General features: G+C 36.9%; 1 protein-coding gene and 1 pseudogene across 7 annotated transcripts in view; one reads left to right on the top strand and one right to left on the bottom strand.

The window, feature by feature from the left end:
* The first annotated feature begins 11755 nt into the window (after nucleotides 1-11755).
* On the top strand, nucleotides 11756-12368 carry LOC122730072 (annotated as a pseudogene).
* Nucleotides 12369-16639: 4271 nt separating this feature from the next.
* Nucleotides 16640-25283, bottom strand: part of ZMYND11 (zinc finger MYND-type containing 11) — a 142991-nt gene continuing 134347 nt past the window's right edge. For 4 of the 7 annotated variants that reach the window (XM_043965825.1, XM_043965824.1, XM_043965828.1 and 1 more), the window contains one exon: nucleotides 17566-20227. In XM_043965825.1, coding sequence (XP_043821760.1) covers nucleotides 20105-20227 — 123 coding nt within the window. In that variant the 3' untranslated portion in view covers nucleotides 17566-20104. Of the gene's footprint in view, nucleotides 17255-17565; nucleotides 20228-21029; nucleotides 21135-23357; nucleotides 25125-25283 lie in introns of those variants that run through there. The other 3 variants (XR_006353213.1, XR_006353214.1, XM_043965827.1) reach the window with 3 other exon arrangements.

Here is a 25283-nt window from a genome sequence, read left to right on the forward strand (position 1 = left end):
ATCAGTGTGAGTAGTTATTATTCCATTTGTTGACAGTGGCATGAACACATACATGAGATAAGAGCTATGGCTGTGTTTTCCTTCAATTCAATAAGTATTTATTCAGAACTCATCATCCACCAGATATTGTGTTAGGCAGGATGCAGAAACAATGAAAAACTACCTGAAGTACTGCCCTTAAGAAACTTATATTAGACTGTAGGGAAGCAGTTGCATACAAGGAAATATAAAATTTATACTATTATATTATTCTATGCCTCCCTAGGCTCTAGCTGCTCAGCCACCAGTCAAGTAGCACATCCATGGTGTTGGATTGATTATCTTGATAATCAATTACATTGATTATATTGATAATTAAATTGATTATATTGATAATCTTGAGATGATTACCAAATGCCATGCACCAAAGAAGAGGGAACTTGCGTACCTTAGAGACAAGTAACAGGACAGAAATTTTCTCAAGCTCCTTCATGCATCAGCCTGGCAAATTAAGTGTGAGGCAATAACAACAATAATTAACATTTGTTTAGCAATTTAAATTTATCTCTCCTATCAGATTATGAGCTCCTTAAGAGCAGGGATTGTCTTTTGCCTTTCTTTGAATCCCTGGCAACATAGTAGGTGCTTAATAAATGCTTGTTGCCTTGAAGACTTGACAATTGTCTTTACAAAAACACTATGAGATAGCATTATCTTCTTTTTTGCAACTGAGGAAACTGAGGCTCAGAAGGGTTAACATGCCCAAAGCACTTCTTGGAGTCATAATTTGAAATGATTATTGTTACTTTAAATATTGAAGTCTTTTGGGGTAACTAGGTATGGAAGTAGATAGAGCTCTGGTCCTGGAGTCAGGAAGACTAGAGTTCAAATCGGACCTCAGACACTCACTAGCTGTGTGACCCTAGGGAAGTCAATTAACTCTGTTTGTCTTATCTGTAGAATGAGCTGGAGGAAGACAGGGCAAACCACTCCAGTATTTTTGCCCAAGAAAACTCCAAGTGGGGTCACAGAGAATCTGACACAACTGAAACAACTAAACAACAATGTTACAGTCTTTGTCTTTACTCTGAACCTTGGGGGAAACATGGGAGATGTGTGAGGTTTTTTGGGTCATTTTTTTTTTTTTTTGGTAAGGCAATTGGGGTTAAGTGACTTGCCCAGGGTCACACAGCTAGTAAGTGTTAAGTGTCTGAGGCCGAATTTGAACTCAGATACTCCTGAATCCAGGGCCGGTGCTTTATCCACTGCGCCACCTAGCTGCTTTTTGGGTCATTGTTAAGCCACTGGAGCCCAGCCAGCAGCAGAGTGATAAATGCTGAATGAAAAAAGTAACCTTCATCCCTGCCCCCCACCCCCACTCCCACCCCCACCATTCTTTTTGACCCACTGGGGAGTGTAAGCTGAGCTTTTAGAGGAAGAGAGAGATTCTCTGCTTTCTAGTTCCATCCCTTTTCACCAAGTGACGATGAGCAAGTTAACAATTCAACATTCTGAAGCTCCTTTCCACTCCTTCAAATTTCTCCGTAATATTTGTTATGATAAGGTGATAATGGTGATTAGCAGACAAGTCTTGCATTCAGGATTCCTATTTCACCTATAAGGGTAACTAAAGCCAAGGAAACTTCAAAAGACCAGACTCCCAGATATAAAACTGCTTATGTAATCTAATGCCTTTTGAGAACAAACTCTGAGTTCCGAAATGTTGGGTTTTTCTTCTCTTGCATTTCTAATTCTTTTCTTGCTCCTCTTCTCTCTTCCTCTTCTCCTTCCTCCTTTTTTTCCATTTCATCCTATCTCCTCTTCTTTTATTCTCCCATTTCATTCTCTCATTCCTTCTCCCTTTCTATTTCTTCCTTACCTTTCTTCTTTTCCTCCTCCCCTCCTTCTCTTCCCCTTCTTCCAACCCAATCCTTTTATTTACAGATGAGAAAAGTGAGGCTGAGATGAAATGATTTGTCCAAGATCATGTGTGTTGAAGGTGTCAGGTGAGATTTGAATCCAAGTCCTCTGACTAGAGTTCAAATCCAGCCCCAGACACCTATTAGCTCTGTAATTTTGAGTAAGCCACTTAAAAAAAAAACTCTGCCTTAGTTTCTTCATCTGTAAAATGATGACGATAATAGCTTGTACCTCTCAGGGGCATCAAGAGGATAAAATAAGATGATAATTATAAAGTAATTTGTAAGGTACTTTGCAAACCTTAAAGAGCTATGTACATAATAGCCATTATTATTATTTTTTAATTCTAGTTAACAAATTTATGTTTCTTTTCCTTTCACCCATACATTGGGAAAAAAAGAGAAAAGAAAAAATTTCCTTTTAACATATTTATAATCAAGCAAAAAAAAAATTCTGTCATTGGCTGCATTCAAAAATATGTTTCATTTTGTGCCCTAAATCTATCACTTCTCTCTAAAGAGGTCCTCTGAAATCATAGGTGGTTATTATACTGATCATGATATACAGATTTCAAAATAATTTGTTTTCACAATGTTGTTATTGTATAAATTATTCTCCTGATTCAACTCATTTCATTCTTCATCAATTTACAAGTCTTCAAGCTTGTTTTTTTTTTTTTTAATTTTTTTTTTAGTGAGGCAATTGGGGTTAAGCGACTTGCCCAAGGTCACACAGGTAGTAAGTGTTGAGTGTCTGAGGCCAGATTTGAACTCAGGTACTCCTGAATCCAGGGCCGGTGCTCTATCCACTGTGCCACCTAGCTGACCCAAGCTTGTTTATTTTTAATATTGATAATATAAAATATTCTTCTGGTTCGGCTTTCTTCATCTTCATCAGTTTGTATGTGTTTTCATGGTTCTTTAAAATCATCTCCCCACTTTTCTTATAGCACAATCACATTCCATCATATTAATATTAAGCCATTACTCAATTTTTTTGCTATCATAAAAAAGAGTTACTATGTTTTTGTAGACATATGACCCTTCCCTGTTTCTTTTATCTTTTTCTTTTTAAAAAATGTAGGTCTAATAGTGGTATCGTTGGGCCAAAGAACATTAGCTGTTTAGTAATGTGGGGAGTGCTAGCTAAGTGGCTCATCACAATATTGGGGCAAGGAAGGAGACTGGCAGCCTCCCTCAAAACAGAACGATTTATTTTAACAAGAACGAACTTTAAAAAAAAAACAACACACAAACAGGATCAGTAGGATCAAGGGAAAGGAAATAAAATGGGGAAAGGGAAATTATAATACCTGAAAAAATACCACCACCCAAGAATCAGCTGAAAATACACAGAACGCCTGTCGATTTCCAGCTTCCACCTAGAATGCCCAATTCTCCTCCCCCAAACCTAGAAACACCTCACACAGCCCCAGCCAATGGGATGGCCGCTCTGACAGTCACATGACTGTCCTCACTAGGCTTCCAATCATTATAATTTTGCCAGGCTCATGTAGGTGTTGGCGAGTGGTGATGATGTGAGGTGCCAGAGCCCTGGCAATGGCTACAACCAGTGGGTGGAGCACCATGAGGTTTGTGGAGCCCCAGGCCAGTGAGCGCCAAGGCATAAAAACCTTAAATAACAATTAATTCTTTACATTAACTTTCTATGTATAATTCCTAATTGTTTTCCAGAATGCTTGTAGCCATTCATAGATCAAAGAACAATGCATCAATGTGCCTATTTTCTCACAACCCTTCCAACACTTATCATTTTCCATTTTTGTCATCTTTGCAAATCTTATTGGCTAATTGCTGGAGTGGGGGAGGGGCAGGTGGGTGGGAAAGAATATGAAACTCAGAATTTTAAAAAATTAATGTTAAAACTTTTTTACATATAATTGGGAAATAATTAATGAAATAAAATATATTTAAATTTTTAAAAATGCTTGTTGACTGAATGCTGATGCTTCTCAAAATAGCACAAAAGGTGGTGTATCTGACCCAGTGGATTTTTTTAAGTTTAATTGAGTCTGGTTGACTATAGTACAGAAGGTTACTGGTATTGAGCCTAGCTTCAGTTAAAGCATTAAGAACAGGTTTTAGAAAGACACTGATTCTGGGCAGCTCGGTGGCACAGTGGATAGAACACCAGCCCTGGATTCAGGCGGACCTGAGTTCAAATTTGGCCTCAGACACTTAACACTTAGAAGCTTTGTGACCCTGGGCAAGTCACTTAACCCCAATTGCTTCACCAAAAAAAAAAAAGAAAAGAAAGATACTGATTCAACAAGGAAGAAGAGGAGAGTTTCCTATCAGATCTAGCCTTCTTGTTAAATTGTCCAGAAACATATGTATGTGGTAACCTAAGGAGGGACCTGAAAACTAGTGGGAATTGTAACCCTACTGGTCATTTTTCAGCTCAAAGACTGGTCTCTCACAAGCCCTTTAAACTGCCATCCAGGAGTTCTGGGAAGTGAAGCCTTTTCCCTCTACATGGCATGAAGCACAGGTGGCACATAACAATAATTAGAGAAATCCCTGGGGGAGGGCAAATGGATCCTTACCAGGAGCAAAGTGTTTAACACAGGAGAACAGTTATTCCAAAGTCAGATATCTGAATGAATATGGGACACCAACCAATATCTAAGATGTTGAGTGGGTGAGTAAATGTCTAGTCAGAGAGATGAAAACACACACACACACACACACACACATAGGGAGAGAGACAGAGACACAGAGACAGAGACACAGAGAGAGACAGAGACACAGAGAGAAAGAGATACAGAGACAAAGACAGACAGAGAGAGGGGGGAAATATGTGAAGATTAGAGAACAAGCAGCTCAGGGAGTGTTTCCTGAAACTTCAGGTTTTTTTATGTTGGAAGCTAGCGTGCCCCAAAGAAGCAAATATAATTTCCAGAGAAACCTTAAAAACAAACAAACAAAACTCTGATATTTATGTTCTTGTTTGGGGACCAGGTTGGTTGCTAAATGTAGAGTTCTCCTACCCCACCCTCTACTATCAATCATGATATACATAGATTATTATAGCAACTTAAAGGACACAAAATGCCTCAAATACATGATGTAGTTGAATCATCCCATTGACCTAGCAAAGTTGGTATTCTAATCATTATTATCTCAGTTTTATAGAGGAGGAAGCTCAGGCTGAGACAAATGAAGTAAGCTTGCCTGAGATCAAACAGCTAAGAAAGTAGAATGCAGATTTGAACCAAAGTCTTTTGACTCAAGACACATTGATCTTTCCATGACATTATGCTGCCTCTCAACATAGTTTCAGAACTGAGCTGATATTAAGTACAGAGCGAAAAAACCTTTTTATCTGTAAAAGGAAAGTGAGGAAAGCCCTAGCTAAAGGCACCCAAAGGCTATAGGTTATTTGGAATTTAGATGTGTTCATTTCTTTTTTTTTTAAATAGTAATTTATTTTGTTTTTTATAATTACATAGGAAGGTAGTTTTCAACATTCATTTTTTGTAATATTTTAAGTTCCAAATTTTTCTCCCTCCTTCCCATCTCTTCCCCCTCCAGAAGCCAGCAAGCAATCTGATATATTACATATATATACATTACAACACGTTAAACATATTTCCACATTAGTCATGTTGTAAGAAAGGAATCAAAACAAAAGGGAAAACCACAAGAAAGAACAAACAACAACAAAAAAGTGAAAGTAGTATCTTGGATCTGCATTCAGACTCCATAGTTCTTTTTCTGGATGTGGAGAGCATTTTCCATAAGTTTTTTTTGGCATTGTCTTGTATGGTTGTATTGCTGAGAAGAGCAAAGAGTATCACAGTTGATCATAATACAGTGTTGCTGTTATTGTGTACAGTGTTCTTTTGGTTCTGCTCTAGATGTATTCATTTCCAAAAAAGCCCAGGTGTCTGATTTAGCAGACTAGGGCTGGTAAATGCAACAGCACACGTCCTTTTTCAGCACCAATAGCAGGTTCCCCCTTGCCTGCTTCAATAGTCAATCTCCCTTCATTTTGAAGCTTATTTTCTCTTCTAACTTTTGCTGTTGAAAATGGATACATTATAAATTTTAGTTAAAACAGAGGTTTCGTTGGGCAAGTCACTTAAGCCCCATTGCCCTGCCAAAAAAAAAAAAAAAAACCCAAAACAAAAACAGAGGCTTCAGTGACTCCCAACAAGCTAAAGCATAAAGCTCCATCACACTGCCACCCAAGTTTTTAGCTTGGTATTCATGGACTTTTATAAACTGGCCTTAATCTACCCTTCCTCTCTAGCCTTATTTCCCATAATTCCCTTGTACCAATCCATAACCACACTGGGACATTTGCGGTGTACTGCTCCATTTTGGAATGCTTGGACACTGACTAGAAGCAACCCTTCTCTATTTACATTTTGGTTTACCCCCCAAACCATTTCTATGCCCCCATTAATATAAAATCACTTTATATAGCCCTGCTTCTATGTGAACCATACACTCAAGTCAAACTGGCTTAGTTGGCATCCCCTGGACTCACCTTGGACCTACCTCTGTCTGCTCAAACAATTTCCTACACCTGGAATGCCTGCTTCACTCAAAACCCAGGTCAAATACCATTTCCACCCTACTCACTTCCCCTGTTGAGGAATGTTTATCTCAACTTCTCTAACACTTCTTGTCTGTACAAGTGTCCATTGACTGATAGTGAAAAGTGGAATTAAATGATCTGGATTCCATTAGGAACTTGGGTCCTTAATATTGTTCCTGTTTAGTCTTTTGTTAAATTGTCTAGATATGAAAGGGGCATATTGAGATCCCCAACTGTTGGAAATTTGCTGTCCATTTCTTCCTATAATTCAATGAGCTTTTCTTGTATTTAGATACAGTAATATTTGGTAATATATATTTAACATTAATAATATTTTATTATTTATTTGTTCTTAAAGCATAATGTAATTTTCCACTCATTTAATTGACATGTCTAAAATCATAAATGCGATTTCTGATTTTTGTATTCATTTGAAGCATAATAAATTTGTTCCAGCCCCTCATATTTTAACTTAGTATAAATCTGTTTCAAATGTGTTTCCTTTAAACAATATATTGTTGCATTCTGCTTTCTATTTCATTTCGATATCCTTAGAAGTTTCAGAATTGGGGCAGCTAGGTGGCGCAATGGATAAGGCACTGGCCTTGGATTCGGGAGGACCTGAGTTCAAACCCAGCCTCAGACACTTACTAGCTGTGTGACCCTGGGCAAGTCACTTAAACCCCATTGCCCTGCAAAAAAAAAAAAAAAAAGAAGTTTCAGAATTGTGTTGAATGGATATATTGTAAATGTCTGTTTTCTTTTAAATTGTTTCATTCTAAACTTACACAAAAAATAATTTTCAAATACATAGCAAAACATAAAATGGATTGGTAGCCTCTCAGAGCTTTGCTGTGGTATGTGTCCCTTCACAAAGTCATCTTAACTGGAAGTGTGGGATGAGCTTGATTGTTCCATCTCAAAGCTTGGTGTGGCAGGATAGAGTCCATTAGTGTTGGGCCTTAATTACTGTACTGCTCTTTATAGGACTTTATGGAGACAAGGTGAGTGGTTTTCATAGAGCTGTGAATGAATAAAAATATTCCCCTGGCCTTTGTTTCCAGTTTCACCACTTGCTTGCTTTGGGAAAATTGCTGACTAAGCAGTTTGTTATTTAGCCTGTATTTGTTTAAGCAAATGTCTTTCAGCCTGTATTCTCCTCTGTAAAACAAAAATATTAGTACTTGCCTTCAGTATTTTAGAGGATTGTTGTGAGGATCAAATCAAATGTCTATCACCTGGTGAACCCTTTCCTTACATGAGGTGCCCAGAAAAGTTTCAAGGTATTTGGTGTATCTGCATTCATTCAAATGCCATAGCTCCCAAACTTTTATTCATGTAGTTGTGTGTGTGTGTGTGTGTGTGTGTTTTACTACTCGGAGTACAAAATTAGATTAATGTAGAAGTACTCAATGAAATGATCTATGAAGAAGAGCTGTAGAACATTCTCTCAGAAATCTGGGGCAGGCAGTCCTACAAATACATGCATCATAGCTAGGAATAATAGTCCTGCTCAGGGAACAGGGGTAGATGGGAACTCCCTTGGTGGAGTGAGAGACCAGGGCAAACTGATGTCTTCCAGTGCTGCATGGCCTTCATTGTGTTCAGTTGTTGCTATGGCTTTGCTCTTCCTGAGTCTGTTTCCCCCTCCTGGTCTCTCATGGAATGGAGTCTGCAGGGTGGGGGTCTGCCAGTCTTTGCAGTCCCTGCTAGGCATTATTCAATTGGGCATGTAGTTGTGGAGCTTAGCTGGCTTTTTCTGGAGTCCTCAGTTGAGGTGATACATGGCTAGAGAAGGAAGAGGAATGGGTTCTACTATTTGTCCTTTACCTTAGAGCCCAGACATTTTAACTTTAGCCTTTTTTTAGTGAGAGAGGAAGGTATTTTTTATATGTACATTATCACACTAGGGAAAACCCTTTGCTCCTCTCTTCTTCCCAAGAAGGGTGATCTGGCAATTCCAAGGCCTTAGTTGTGGGAAGCTTTTGTCTTCAGAAGTCCTTTTCAGGGACCAAGCCTATTTGGAACACAGAACAACCAACCACCTAAGTGGCACAGACATTTAATCAGAGGATGGATGTTGAATTGTACTCTATTATCCCAGAACACGATCAGACTTGGTGTTACAAATTTTTTACAACTCTCATTCAATCCCTCATGGAGATCCTGTGACCTCATATCTTCTTGAAGTTCAAGGAAGAATCTGTAACAGAAACCTCACAGGAGGTCTCTAACTCTTCAACTCTAAGTCCTGCCAAGATTTGTTGTTCTCCAACGTTGCTGTTCTGTCTTCTTTTCTCCAAGAGGACCAAAGACATAATGAGTGTGATGTCTTGATGTGTACATGAATTGGACTGAAGCGAGGCAGAGCTGCACAAAAGTTGTCAGTCTCACTCCTCCAGATTACTCGAAGTTCAGTGGCAAGATAGAAGTCTCCAATGAAAATGAAAGTGGGAAATGGGACTTCTATGGAGAGTAGCTTTCTACCTCTGTCCTTCCTTCTGCTTCACCACATTCTAGCCTTTATTTTGTCTATGTGGTTATCGAACCTCCCAGGCTTTGAATTGCTTTACATATAAGTAAAAGTGCTTGTGAAAATGGTAAAAATAACATTTTATATTCTACCCATATAATTCTCCCTTGATTAACTAACTTCATTCCATGGTGCCAGTTCCCTCACTACCTAGATGTACCTTAGGTTACTGTACTTAAAAGTGATGCTCTGTCAGCATTTCAAATTCTTTCCCCCCAGTTTCCACAGTTCAACTAAAGTTAATTGAAGATGGAGACCATTCATTATCTTCTTTTTCTATTGTGTTCTTGGCACATGCTGACTGCTCAATGATTTTTTCCCTTCTCAATCAATAAATGTTGACCAAGAATAACTACAAACTCAGAATAATGCTTAGTATGGGTCAAAATTAAAAGTACTAGTTTTGGAGCTTGGGGACCTGGGTTCAGATCCCATCTCTGACATACTCTGTGTTGCTTTGGGCAAATTTTAAGGGCCTCAATTTTCTCTTCAGTAAAATGAGGGGGTTGATCTAGGTGATCTCTGAGATTTGTTCTAGCTCTAGATCTATGATCCTATGGTCCTTCCAGAGACATGATGTTGTATAACTTGGAATCAGGAACCTTGGATTAAGAATAATAATAGCTATCATTTATATAGCACTTCTTATGTGCCTGACACCGTGCTAAGCTCTTTACAAATATTTCATTTGTTCCTCACAACTGTGGGAAGTGCTATTATCCCCATTTTACATAAGAAGAAACTGAGGCAAACAGATGTTAAGTAGCTTGCACAGAGTGACACAGCTGGTAAGTATCTGAGGTCGTATTTGAATTCAGGTCTTCCTGGCTCCAGGTTGAATGAGTTACCAAGGAAAAAATAATTTCACCTTTCTGAATTTCAATTTCTTCATCTGTAAAATGGAGACAATAATACTTGTGACACTGAATTAATGTGTACATTCCAATAATTTTTTTCCATAAATTTTAAGTGTTATACAAAGGTGAACTATTATTAACATAGAATATCCATAGAATCTCCTTCTTATCCCAAGTTCCTTGGGAACAAATTTGTGTATCTTACCTTCTTTGATGTTGACTAATGGTTAAAGTTTCCATTTGACCTCCACTTTTTGGTCATCAGTTACAAGAAAGTGTTACGTAAAGAGTCTGAATAAAGGATTCAGTGAAGAAACTAAGAAATAAAATTATTTGAAGAGGCAGAGGATAATCCTAATCTATGTGAAGAAATTGGAATTTGGCAAAATGTTACACAAAGGAGAAAAGGATCACCGAAAACTTGGACCTAAAGGGAAAAAAAAAAAGATTATTCTAAAAGAGAAATGAGTTTAATGATCAAAAGAAAAGATAACTGGTGGCAAGGAATGGAATGATAGTGTAGACCTAAAGATGTTGTCAGATGAAATCACCCAATGAAGGTCACAGAAAGAGCTGAAAAGTGATGAGTGGGGACTCTTTATTGAATGGGAGTCCTAACAGAATGATTTGTGAATATGGTAATAACACTAGTATTCTGTCTTCCTAGGGTGTGTTTCAAGGATGTACAGAGAACCTTCTAAAACTTGTTGAACCAGATGACAACTACCTAATTCTGGTGATTCATGTAGGCACAAATTATGTTGCTAGAATAAACCAAGAAAGCATTGCTAAATACTGCTTTCTTGGGAAAGAAACTAAAGACTTTAGAAATGTAAGTGGTGTTTAATTCCATCAAAGGAAAGGGATTCAAAAGAAAAAGACTTTTTGGAAATGAACAGGAGACTATGCCTAATAAAGTGAACCATTGCATAAAGTAGAGGAATGACAGACTCCTGGTCAGGGAGGGAATATACCTAAAAAGAGTAGATAAAGTGTTTGCCTAGAGTTTTGCAAATCTCAACAAAAGGGCTCTAAACTGAAAAGAAAAAAAAAACACTCTCTGTAACCACCATACAACTTAGGTACAAAGTAGAATAGCTGTGAGATACTCAAAAGTTCAGAAGGGACAAAATTTTTTTAAAAAGAGGCCAATTTGTAAACTTGTAACCCCAAATATCCATACAAATATGGATAAGATCAATGAGGACCCCTAAAAGCAAGGAGGCAAATCTGACTTTATGTAGGTTTCACTGAGACTTGGTGGGATGAGACCCATGTCTAGAATATGGCCTTAAAAGGGTATGACATTCAAATGAAAGAGGATAGAAAAAAGTGGGGTAGAATACCATGAGAGGAAATCTAAGGACCAGAGTAGGGAAATAAGGTGGATAGCATTTGGGGAAAGAAGTAAGAGTGATTCTGTCAATTAAAGTATACTATACTTCGCTTGGAAGGAAAGATGAAAGAGAAAATTTCAGGGAGCAGCTCAATAATCTGTTAGAGACCAGTAGAATTCATGGGAGACTTCAATTATATAGGCAGTTTCTGGAGCCCTCCCTTTTGTCAAAAATAGAGCAGCTCCGAACTTCTTGACTTACTTTATACCAAGAAACATAGACATTTCCCCATACATAGAAAGAAAGACAACAAGGGGAAAGGACCCGCTGTTGTTATTTGTCTTTAAGACACCTGGCCTGATGATGCATTTGGAACTATGGAGGTAAAGTCATATTGAATCACCAGTGGTTTGGGGAAACTCCAAGGATTTCCCGACACCTTGTGCTGTGAGTGAAAGCACCCTCCAGACTGGACTTCAAGAGATTTTGCCTCAGTTCACTGAAGGAGCTATCTACTCAGATTTGGAACTCTTTAGCTTTGCTGTCTAGATTAGTGAGGAAAAATGAGTTGTGGATCAGCACCAAGGAAGAGCACTGTGTATGTATCTAACTTGCCTTTTTCTCTGACAAACAATGGCATACAAGAGTTACTATTATGAAAGACAAAGATACCAGGAAGAGCAAAGGTCTTGCATTTATCTTGTTTTTGGATAAAGAATCTGCACAAAACTGTTTGAGGGCACTAAACAATAAGCAGTTATTTGGGAGAGTGATACCATTGCTATTGACAATGGAAGAGTGGCTGAGTTCATCCAAGACACAACTAACTACTTTGATAAATCTAGGTATTATGAATGTGGAGAAACAGGTCACCTAAGTTATGCTTGTCCTAAAAATGTGGTTGGAAAACATGAACCACCAAAAAAGAAAGAAAAGAAAAAGAAAATTATTGAACTGGAAGAAGAAATTGAAGAATGGAAGAAAGTGAAGATGAAGGAGAAGACCCTTCTTTTGATAGCCTCAGCCAAGTCATAGCTTTCCAGCAAGCCAAAATTGAAGACGACCAAAAAAGATGGAAGCCCAGTGCAGAGGAACCCTCATTCAACATCAGATGATTCAAGATGCCCAAGGATAAAGAAAAATGCATATTTCAGTGATGGAGAACTTAGTGACTGACATTGATTTATGATGTAAATATAACTGAAATACAAAAATCTTAAAGCATAGTTTAATCGGTATTAAAATTACCACTGGAATTTTCAATATAAGTAAACATGGAACTAACCATTTTTGCACCTTAAAACTAAGATTAGTGTTTACTTTCATAAGAATCCAAAAAAGATGATTTAGAGGTATCATGTTTCTGAGTTTATTTTAATAGAGTAATACAAATTCAATTTTGCTTCTAAAACTATTCCTCTTCTAAAGCCATACCTAAATGCAACCTAACCAGTTGCATTCAGTAATAAGAAAACTAAATTGCTAAATATTGTCATGATGCCACTGCAGATGTGCATTAAAGAGTGGAAGTATTAAGAACCTCCTAAAAAGTTTTAAAGCCTTCTTCATGTTTGAGGTGTCAACTCAAGCACTTCTCAAATCTAATTTTAAACAAAAGTTTCCTAAAAATTAAAGAAAGTCAGTGACTTAATTGTATTTAGAAATGTTCTTTACTAAAGTTTACAAAATAATTTTTTATGGATAAATGGCAAGATTTAGGGGAGGTGGGGGAGAATTTTCTGTGTTCTACTTATGTAAAACATGAATAAATTATGTAAATAAATGATGGACAGAAAAAAGAAGGGTTGCATACCAAACTGTGAATCTTTGTTATAGAAAGCCTTTTTCAAAAAAGTAAATTTCTAATTTACTCTATTAAATGCTGGGCACATTTTTAAAAAAGAGATACTAATAAAATGGAGAACACCCAGAGGAGGTTAACTAGGATTGTGAGAGGTCTTGAGGTCATGATAAATTAAAAGGTACTAGGAATGTTTAACTTGGAGAAGACTTAGGTCTATGTATGTGTTAGGGTGGGGAAAGCATGATAGTTGTTTTTTGCTGTTTGAAGGATTTACTTTGCTGAATCCCAGAGGACATGAAAAGGAACATGATATCTTTAATGAAGCAAACTTAGGCTTAATGTAAGTAAGAGCTTCCAAATAAGTCAACCTGTCCAAAAGGGCAGAAAGCTGCGGTGGGAGGTGGTGCTCTCTTCAAAGGTCTCAGAGCAAAGACTAGATCAAATCACCTCTGGGTTTTATTGCTGAGAGGATGCTCACGTAGGTATGGCTTGGACTAAATGTTCTCTGATATTTGTTGTGATTCTTTGATTCTTTTTTGATAAGAGTGCAGGATGCACAGAGTCAAATGCTACCTGAATAAATAAATGCAGGAAGGTTGTGGATGGAGAAAAAAGGCATTAGGTTTGGCAGTGAAAAGGTCGTTGGTGGCTTTGGAATGCTTATTTTCACTAAGCTGTTCGGGAATCAAGGGCTTTTGGAGAGCTGCTGTTAGGGAAAGCATCAGATAACTGCTTCAAGTTAGGTCATAAACCTGAGGAGAGTATGAATAGTAGTTTGAAGATGGGCTTTTCTTAAAGACTGAGGACACTTGAATAGACAGTCAAATGTAAAGGAATCGATGGAGAGAGGAAGATTAAATATATTTGAAAAAAGAATGATTACTGAAGGAAATCTTACTATACCAGCATACTTTGTGATCTTATCAACTCCCACAGCTTCAACTGTCACTGCTACTCAGATGATTTCTGAATTTCTTTATCCAGTTTTAACCTGTCTTGAGCTCAAGTTATTCATTTCTAATTCTGTTAGATATTAGTATCTGAATGCCCTTAAAATCTTAAACTTACTGAATGAAAATCAGACTCATTATAGAATGTTAGAACTAAAATGGGCCTTTAAAGATCATCTGGCCCAACCTCATTTTACTAAAGAGGAAACCAATGACTGAATATATTAAATTATCTGTTCAAGGCCATACATCTATTTAATGCCAGAGCCAGGAGGTTTTCCTGACTTTTAGACCTGCTGATTCCAGTACACCAGGCTGTTTCCATCTTCTTCCTATTAACCACCCTTTCTGTGGCAAACCTGGATGAAAACTTCAATTAACTTATCTTTAATTCCCGATCCTCCCTTTCCTGCAACTCCTCTCTCTCAATTCTTACTCATTCCTATTAATCCTATTTTAGAAATATTTCTCACTTCCATCCCATCCTTTCCCTTTCCACTGCAACTACCCTGCTTTAGGTCCTCCTATCACAGCTGAAATATTACAACAGATGCCTAGTCTTCCTCTTGTTCAGTTCATCTTACACACCACAGACAAATTAATCTCAAAGCACAGTGTTCTGTAATAACCCTTTGCTCAAGGTTTTTAACTACCTAGTAAATCAAGTTCATATCTCAGCCTAACATTTAAGGTTCTTCACCATATGGATCCACATTTGCCTTTCTAGATTTCTATCTAAAAACATACCATGAGATATAGGATATCATTACTATACACTTCTAGTCCTGCTTGTGCACCTCCTCTCCCTCCCATCTCAAGTTTTATCCATCATTTTCCATTCAATAGATGGAACTCTAATAAGAGTTCATTTCACAGCCACCTCCTTCATGAAACTTCCCCTTTCTCCTCTCCCTCCTCTGAACTTCCACAGGATCCAGATTTGTACTTATTTGTACTATATTATTATTTGTACTTATTTGTCTTATTTCCCCTGCTAGAGTCTATGTTTCTTTTCTTTTTTCCTTTTTCTTTCTTTCTATTTTTTTTTTTTTTTTAGTGAGGCAATTGGGGTTAAGTAATTTGCCCAGGGTCACACAGCTAGTAAGTGTTAAGTGTCTGAGGCTGGATTTGAACTCAGGTACTCCTGACTCCAGGGCTGGTGCTCTATCCACTGCGCCACCTAGCTGCCCGAGTCTATGTTTCTTCATAGCAGGGACTCCTGTAATTGCATATCCCTCAAAACTGAGCATAGGACCTTGCACTCTATTCTAGTTGAATGAATGAGCTATTTATTGAGTCCTAATGTACCTTCCATTTCACATCATATCTTTTTTGTTGTTGTTGTTGTTATTTTTTTTAGTGAGACAATTGGGGTTAAGTGACTTGCCCAAGGTCACACAGCTAGTGTGTTAAGTGTCTGAGGCTGGATTTGAACTCAGGTACTCCTAAATCCAGGGCCGGTGCTTTATCCACTGTGCCACCTAGTTACCCCACATCACGATATCTTGTTGCCTCAACCCACATACCTTAAGTTCAGGATATAAATGATGAAAACATTTATTTAGACTTGATTAGTTCAGAATTGTTAATCATTTGGACAGGGGTTGATTTACATGGGAATCCTGGGCATTGCTGACCAGGCTGAGGGTGAATATCTTGAACATTCCTCTGTTCTTTGTCAATAATCTCGTGCCAGGACTCCTACCTCTGTCATCAGGCAAGACTACAGCCCGCACATTGGCTCTGCCACTGGACATTCCACACTGGTCCTCTCTGCCAGTGTTCCACATTTATTTCAGGGATTAAGATTTAAATCAAATTACCTTTGGTATTATAAAGGGCATAGAAATCTATTGACAGCTCCACTTGGAATTCTTAGGTTTCAGTTATAAGCTGCCCAAGCAAAGTCCCTTATTCTAAGCACCACTTCCTTGTCCCTCAGGTTCATGCCAGAGGTATTTCTACCCTAGTCATCCCTATTTTGTTTTTTGGGTTCTCTGGAACCCCTATTATTAGCAATCTGTCATCCTTGTTAGACACTAGAAATTACTTTGTCTTTATAGACTGGAAGTTCTCTGAAAAATAGGCATTTTGAATTGAATTTGTACTATTTATTAAAAAAAATGTGATAACTAATCTAATTAGCAGTATAAACCAAATTGCAAATAGATTGTTTACCTATGTATGAACTTCCATAAGCACTTGTCTTTATATAAAATAACTTCAGTGCCACTAGTCCTCCTTAAGCTGGGATTTTCTACACTGATTAAAAATCATTAAGTAGGACATCCATGAGACAATACTATTAGTTTAGTTTTAGGTATTTAAGCAAAATGGCAGTTTTAATACAGTCTGGTCTTGTTCCAGGTGGTGGAATTTTTTCTCATTTTTAATTACCTTTTTCTTCTTTTGTAGTCAGACTTGGCCAAATAACATGTGGACTTTTTAATATAAATTTGCCAAAGTTTAAGAAAATTCCTTAATTTGGTAAACTTATTTTAGAGCATCACTTTCCTACATGAGCCCAGGTCTTAGAGATATGTATTTGCAGTTAGTAACTGTTACTAAGAAAAATGTGTCTAGCTTAATGACTATTTTTGCCTTTCTTTATATCCCCAGTGCTTAATAAACACAGTGCCTGGTATATAAGGTAATAAATGCTACTTGACTGACAAAGTCATAATAGGGTAATTTAAATGATTTTTATTAACAATGTTGCAAACCTCATTTCCTCTGATAATCTGAGAAACCAATATTCAGAACTTAAACTATTTTTGTCTTTCAGAGATGTATGCTTACAGGATAAGAAACATGCACAGAGCAGCAGTTAAGGACCAGGTAAACCTCTTTTTAATGCTGGGGAGGAGTCTCTGACACTGAAACTATCAACGTTTGGGGATTGGTGAGCTGAAAGTAGGAGCAGCACCAGATTACGAAAAAGATGGGATCCACTAGTCATCATGTCTGACATGTTCCAGTGGAATATATGTATAGCATAAAAGCAAACACAGATACTGCTATAGGAACATTATTTCTTAAAATGGAATAACAAATGCTTAATACAGTGAAAATCCAAGATAGTTTTGTTTTATATTCAATTTACAAAGAAACAAATTCTTGCTTTTTGATGTTCCCTCTCTCTCTGTCTCTGTCTCTTTTTGTGACACACACTATATAGAGAACCAAAGATAATACACAGAAATGGTCAAACATTGAATGTTGGAAGTGATTACAATGAGGATTTTCCTTCCTCTCTGGACATGTCCTGCAGCTGGAGTTCCCTTTAGGGTCAATGGGATCTCCTCCACCTGTGGATGAGAGTAGCAGGGTGAAGAAGAGGAAAGGGTATGGCCCAAGAAATGACACAAATACATACAAGTGAACATATCCCATATACACTTGTTAGCAAATTTCAATGACAGCACAATTCCTAAAAGAATAAGCATTTCTAGTTTGTAGCTGAAATCACAATGTTCTAATCCCAGTGACTTAAAGTAAGGTCACCTAGTCAACAGAACATTGAGTGGCATTTGGGGAAAAAAACTTTTAGCTGAATTTCTTGCTAACATACATTTTAAAGTGTTTGCCCAGTTTTGCATGATGCAGAAACCAGACCAACTTTCTTAGATTATAGACAGTTTTATTGACCAAATACAGTTTTCCTGAAAAAGCTGGAAAAATCCAAATATGGCGATGCATTAAATTTATCAGGTTCCTTAAATGGATATCATACCTCTCTTGTTAACCATGGTACAAAACACAACTTTAAAAAATCATGAATGAAATTTCAAATTAAATAAATATTGTTTGTAGGAGAATTATTACTTTAATAAAATTACTCTTTTATAAAGAAAATGGTTGCCAATGAATGACCCATAATACAGAATCAACATTCAGCTGCAGTTGTATTTAGATGCAGGGGACTGGACTAGATTGACACTTTATTAAGCCAGTGATTTTTTTAAATACATTTATTAACCAATGTTAACACATTAAATGACTCTATATATTGCTAGTCAGAGCAGCTTACAAAATGCCAGAATGCATCATAGAACTGGACAGCCACAATGAATAATTACAATGTGCATAGTGGCTAAGCTCAACACCGTAATATAGCTTTATGATTTGCAGAAAATTAATTTTTAATAATGATTCCTAAAACAATCAATTGTAATTTTACCTAAAACTTATACAAAACCAGGCCACAATGTCTTTTTTTGTTTTTTGTTTTTTTTTTTTAAACACACAGTTTTCACGCTGTAGTAACTTGGAAATGTGCAACCGTGTCAACAGAGACGAAAAAGCCAAAGTAACACGAATCTTACTTTCATGCAGCTATCAGTTAAATAGTACATACTCTGGAATGATTTTACACCAAAAATATTTCCACAATAACTTGCTTTCATAGGGGTGGATCGAAGTTTGGGAATTTGTAAAATAACTGAACAAGATTAATTTTCTTCAGCTATGATGGACCTCACCATTGCCACAGCACAGTGGCAACATGGATTAATTACACAGAAACGAGAAATAATGCAAGTAACTGCGTAATTTAGTATGTTGTTTTGAATGGGGCTGCTATGTAGTTTCTGCAAAATATTGTGCATTATTTGGCAGTCGTTGGTCAATTAACTTGTGTCACCACCATCTGCAACAACATTAGGTTTGAATGTTTTTTTCACAGAAGGTTTAGTTAGGTTTTTATATTTAGAGTGACCCTGACAAAACCCAGAGAAAACTTTTTAAAAGGCTTTTCTCCTTCTTCTTTCACTTCCATTGTGTGTAATTGCTTTTAATAAATATCAAAGATCTAAATAAATATTTACAAATTATTCCTCTAACTTCTCAAAAAATAGCTAGATGATAAAGGGAATTTGACTTGGTCTAAGATCAATCAGCCTTTGAAAAAACAAATTATGAGACATTTTGAAAGAAAAGAAATTTAAGTTTTACTGGATGTCATTTATATATCTATGTATAAAAAAAACCTCATTATTCAACTATCGATCCATTCCTATTGGTAATGCTTCTTAATCCAGACATTCCTCAAAATACAGACTTTTTACAAATCACGGCATCTTTAATACAAGAAAATTAACATGCATTATTCTTCATTCTGTGTACAGTGATGGAGCTCATTAACAGGCAATGACCCATTACTACAAACATAACGGCTTCTGTGACACTTAAGTGCTTTCTTTCCTTTGAGTATTAACTTACAATGGACTAGGTGACACCAGATAATAGGCAGTCAGATGATATTTGGGGAGGGAAGGGAAGCATTAAAGAAATTTGTATGCCTCATCTAAAATTTCATGTATGAATAAAGGTAGTTTTTGGCTTTTCCTTGTTTTGTTACAAGCACTCGTGTTAGGACAAGAATGAAATGTGCAAACTTTAAAATTTAAATATTCATTTTCTCTAAGATCCAGCTCAGTAAAAGATTACCCCAGTTCCCTGCAATTTTAAACTACAAGATCAAAGCTAATAATTTGTTATAAAAGTTATATATTGAAAAGAAATAATGAAAAACACAATTGGGAAATATTTAAGAAAAAATATGCAGGACTAGCACCTGCTGTGTCAACCCTGTTCCCTAAATTCAATCATATACCCACTGGCATAACCAATAGATAATGCCTTTAAACAGTAAATTAAGCTGAACAAAACCAGCTCAACAAGGTTAAGAAATAAATGTTACATCAAGGTAGTATGTTTTATTTTTGAAACAGTTCTATATTTCTTACATTCAGATCTATTTTAAATGTTTCTTTGTTAAACTCACTTATATTCACCTGTTGTTTTTTTTAAAGATCTGTTGTTTAAAGGTTAAAATCTCTGTAAAACCTAAAAATGTTTTAAAATTTGCTGAAAATGCAACAAATCCTCAATTAAAATTCATTTAAAATAACCCTTAAAATACCCTCCACTGATGTTAATCTTACTTACTGACAAAATCTGGAGGAGCATGAACAGAAGATTTAAACTACTGTGCAAAATTTCTTCACGAAAAGTGTTTAAAGGCTGGTGCAAAATGGGAAGCAAATTCTAAACAATTTTGGCTTCTTGGAAACAAAAACCGCTTTGTCTGAGAATAGCAATCATCGGGGTGATTCTCTTGCTCGCTCGCTCGCTCTGGAGGAGGAGGAATACAGCTTTCATCTTTTTCGGCGACAGGTGCGTTTATGTTCAGCATGCCAGTGTTCCTGCTGACACTTGATCGAGCAATAGGATGTATTCCAACAGCAATGGTACATGGCTTCCTCTTCACAGTTGTAGCACTAGGGAGAACAAGCCAGGAGGCATGATTATTACAGCCTGGGACACAGAGCCTGAGAAACTAAACCTCTTCCTTGCTAATTTTAGTTTGGTTACTATGTTGAATATGCCCACTTTCTGCATTTAATGAGACAAGGTATAGCCAAATTAACAAGTCAGTTTGAGTATCAGGCAAGGCAGCTGCTACATTGGGCCTTGGGAAGAGCACTGACCTAGTAAGTAGGCACTGCACCTGAATCTGGTTTTTGCTCTACCTCTTACTACCCATGTGACCTTTGACAAAGTGCTTCCCTTCCCTTGCCCTGGGCTTCCTTATCTAAAAAAATTAAGGAAATGGAGATGATGACCTTAAGGTCCCTTTTAGCTTTAGAGCTGTGATGAACCTGTGATCAATCATTCCAAAATGATCTAGTCAAGGAAGGGATTAACAAATTTAAATCTTATGCCTCCTTTCTTTAAGCAATGAAGCAAAAGGAAGACCAGTGAAAATAACAGATCAGTAAACACTTGAAATTTGTTAAGCTAGCACCATCACTAATACTTGAATGATTGCTGTGTCTGGACCAATTTCACAGAATCTGAAAGTTGGAAGGGTTCTAAGAAGTTACCTAGTCTAATTTGCTTCTGAAACAAGAATCCTCTCCAAAATACCCTACTTCCAATTGACTGGTGATAAAGAACTCATTTTCTTAGGATGCAGCCCATTCCATTCTGGGACAGCTCTAATGACTGGGAAGTTTCTTCTTATTCTGAGTCAAACCCTGCCTTGGTAATTCAAATCTGGGCACTACTTGATGGACTTACCTGCAAAATTTTGAAATAAAGATCTTTTTGTCAATGATCGCCATTTATCCTTGTAGTAAGCTGATAATATTGCTTATCCATCCCCTATTACATCTTTGCTTTTTCCTGAATACCAAGGGCCAACAACCGATAATGACAGAGGCAAGAAATGTTAATTTTCTTTTTGTATGAACAATGTTATATATAAAAAAAGGACCTTCAGGAAAACTCCCATAATGAATTACTTTGTGCTCTTTATTTCTAGTGGGAATGTGATCTCTCATTCTTATGCTATCATGTGAATAATTACTACTTGGTCTTACCTTCTGGTTATTCTTATTTTCCCAAATACCAGCATTTTTCTTTAACACTACTTTAGTCCTTTTATTTCCCTGACATAGAACATATGTTTGGGGCATCTAGGTGGCACAGTGGATAGAGCACTGGCCCTGGAATTAAGAGTACCTGAGTTCAAATCTGGCCTCAGACACTTAACACTTACTAGCTGTGTGACTCTGAACAAGTCACTTAACCCCAATTGCTTCACTAAAAAAAAAGAACATATGTTGTCATCCTAACCTCCTTGTTGTGTAGTAGTATTTAAGACGTCCCATCAATATGGAAGCTCATGCTGAACTCATCTCATATGTATTAACACAGCTTTTACATTAACCTCTTTCATGTTTTACTTAGATTTTTCTATAGCTGAAAATACCCTCCCTCTTCTTAACAAACCATGTCTCTAACATCCTTCCAAACTTAGCTCATAAATGAAAAAAGTAAAATTTTTTAAAATTACCCTTTTCAAGGAGTTCTCTCCTAATGAACTCAAACTCTTTCTAATCAATCCTTTTCTGATTGGATGCAGACAGAATACACTTTTTGATGTGTTGCTTAACTCTTCATACATCACCACCAAAAGGCAAGGACCACTTCATTAGGCACAAGGTTGGTGCTAATAATAAATATTAATTGAATAACTGGTATTTAAATCTGAAAATTTTTAAGGTGGAACAACTCCATCAAAGTACAGAATTTATTAGTGCATTCAAGTCAACAATTACAAAGTGATATCCTTGGACCTGATAACAAAGAATCAATATGTCTCCCAAAGTATCCAACTTGCCATTAATTTATGTAGCAGTTTATTTACACGACTGGACACAGTTTATTAGATAATGACAATTTTCCCACAAGACAAAAATAAGAGAAAATCATCTCTAGTTCTTACTATAGCCAAATCTTGAAAACCGAGTACCATACTCTGAATATTTTTGGTTTATAGCCTGGCAAGTGAAAAGTCATTCTACTGAAAACATGTGAGGTAGCCTCGGGACCTAGATCAGAATCCCAGTGCTGCTATGTACTACCCATGTAATCTTTAGCTAGCCACTGTTCATCTCTGGATCTTGGTTTTGTTTTTTTTTCCCTTTTGTAAAATTAGAGGTTTGACTGAGGGCTTTTTTTTTTGGAAATAAAGGCCATTTAATTTTGGGGGAGCTACCTATCATCTTGTGATAGTCAAGTTTATCCTGAAGAATTTGTACATCCAGATACCCACATAATACTGGGCAACAGGAGTTTAAAAATATTTTAGTTTTTTTTTTTTCTTAAAACCTGAGTAACGGGGCGGCTAGGTAGCGCAGTGGATAAAGCACCGGCCCTGGATTCAGGAGTTCCTGAGTTCAAATCCGGCCTCAGACACTTGACACTTACTAGCTGTGTGACCCTGGGCAAGTCACTTAACCCCATTGCCCCATTAAAAAAAAAATAACCCCCCCCCAAAAAAAAAACCCTGAGTAACAAGATAAATGTAATGCACAGAATACACTTTTATGAAAAAAAAAATGGAACAAAGGAATATATGGCATAATTGCCAAAAGAAATAAGTTTTCAAGACCATGATCAGGTATCACCTCTTATGAGAATGAGAGAATATTAAACCAAAGTCTGAATGGTATTTAAATTTCAGGAATGGAAATCTGCTTTTTCTGAAGACAAGGTCCCTTTACACTTTATTTACTTAGTAAAACAGGACCCTGTAAGACAATACTGATCACAGTTATAGGGGTACTCAAAAGATGAAATGCAGTATCCCCCCAATTTTAAGAGTAAAGTAGGGGGCAGCTAGGTGGCACAGTGGATAAAGCACCAGCCCCGGATTCAGGAGGACCTGAGTTCAAATCTGGCCTCAGACACTTGACACTTTTAGCTGTGTGACCCTGGGCAAGTCACTTAACCCTCATTGCCCTGCAAAAAAAACAAAAACAAAAACAGAAATAATAATAATAAAGACTAAAGTAAGATAACTCTTCCTAATATAAAGAAACTAAAAAGGTCTATGTTGGTACTCTCCTTTGCTTTCCCTCAAATTCAGCTATGAGGTAACTTGTAATAGTGTTCTCAGTAAGTATTTTCTAGAGATCCATATTCCTGGATTTCACAAACTTCTGGAAGTCCTTAGAAACACTGGCTGAAAAGCCACATGAACAAGAAGTATTTATATAGATCACACATGGCATGTTAGCAAGCCTCTGAACAGGTTCACACCTGCTGGGTCAGGGGGTTGGGGGTCAAAGTGGGTGGGGAAGGAAGTATATTAGGAGGGTAAGAGAGATACTTGGAGAATCCCTGTTGTTTTTCTTCATTAAGTGTCTCCTTCAAACCTTGGCTATAATTTCTTCATGTAGCTGTAAACTATGTGACACACCTAACTGAAATGCCAATGTGTGACCTTCTGGTGTATTTCTTTGTTTTTTATTTAAGTGAAAGGGAAAAGAAAAACAGTATTAAGAAACATTAAAGCACACATGTAGAAATAAACCCAGTAGTGAATGACAGTTGCCCAAGCATAGAGAAAAGTTTAAGTAAAGGCTTTAAAAAGTAAGGTTTATTTAAAAAACAAATACTTTTTTTTCTGAGGTAAAAACAACAACAATCCTAATGAACTTTTAAAAAGCCCTAAAATGTTTCTAAATGACAACACATTTATTCAATTAAAAAAAAACACCAAACTCTTGTTGACTTAAAAAGTATCATACTCAATAACTTAATCACTTTTGAACTAATTTTTTAAACGGGGGGAGGGGGGGGGGTGGACATGGACCAGTTCAGATTTGCCAATAGCCAGGCTGCCTGGTCCATTTGCAAATAGGTTAGTTTTGGCTTATAAATTTTGACATAACATTGTTTCCAAAGTGATTCACTTAGTACATACTGTTTTAATGAAACAATTTATATGTCCCCAATTTACTATGAACCTGCTTATATATTCCAACTATTTACCCATGTCAAAAAAGTCTGATGATTCAGTTCTTATTTCATAAACACATCCTCTAATTGAGTGTTTCTTACAATAGTAGTACTTGGTAACCACATGTACCATTTATGTAGATTAAATAATTAACCTATCCATTTCTATCCTTCCGTATATACTAGAGACTCACTATAGTGTGACCAGTTATAACATAAATTGAGGCCAATCTAAGATCCTAAGAGAACTGAGCTTTTAGATGTGAAAGAAAGAAGCCAGCCACAAAGCATAGACTCCAAGCACTTCATTAAAGCAGGGTTCCAGTATACTCCTAAAGTTCTTGGACCTGCTGATTATATTTGGCTACTTACAAGCTCAATATTGTAATTTTTATCTTGATTTTGATTAGTCTTCTCTTTCAATAAAAATGTTATTTTGAAATTTTACAGTGACCTTCCACTTATAAAATGGAAGAGAACGTACTCTACTGTTAGCGGTCCCAACCATAGGAAAGCCATTATTTCTCTCTTATAACTATGCTTGGAGTTTCTTGGGCTCTTTTCTCCCCTGATATCTTTCTGTGTTTCAGAGAAAATCCTTGAGAGAATATCTCACCTATTTGATCTTTCTTCTTAAAGGGTGTCTCACTCTACTTCATTAAGAGTACTTATCTTATTTCAAGAATTATGTCTAGGTACCTGATATACATCTACTCAAGTTCTCTCTTTGAATATTGGTCTAGCATCTTTCCTGGATATCTTACTACCAGACAGTGAAGAACACCAGTCTTCTTTCTTTCTTTTCAAGCCTTCCTTTTCCCTGATTCTTCAGTTACTGTTGGGGATCTCCTTCTTCTGATTAGCCTGTTGAATGTCATCATCATTTAAGATTATTGGGTCCATTCTCTCTTACCCCCATCCCTGCAAGAAGTCAGAACTGTTATGACAGCACAGCTTCCAAGCATCCTGCCTGCCTCCTAGCCCCCATCTGGCTCTCTTTGCTCCTCCCCCACCCCCTCATTT

The sequence above is a fragment of the Dromiciops gliroides genome, chromosome 5 (assembly GCF_019393635.1).
Source record: "Dromiciops gliroides isolate mDroGli1 chromosome 5, mDroGli1.pri, whole genome shotgun sequence".
NCBI classification, from domain to species: Eukaryota; Metazoa; Chordata; class Mammalia; order Microbiotheria; family Microbiotheriidae; genus Dromiciops; species Dromiciops gliroides.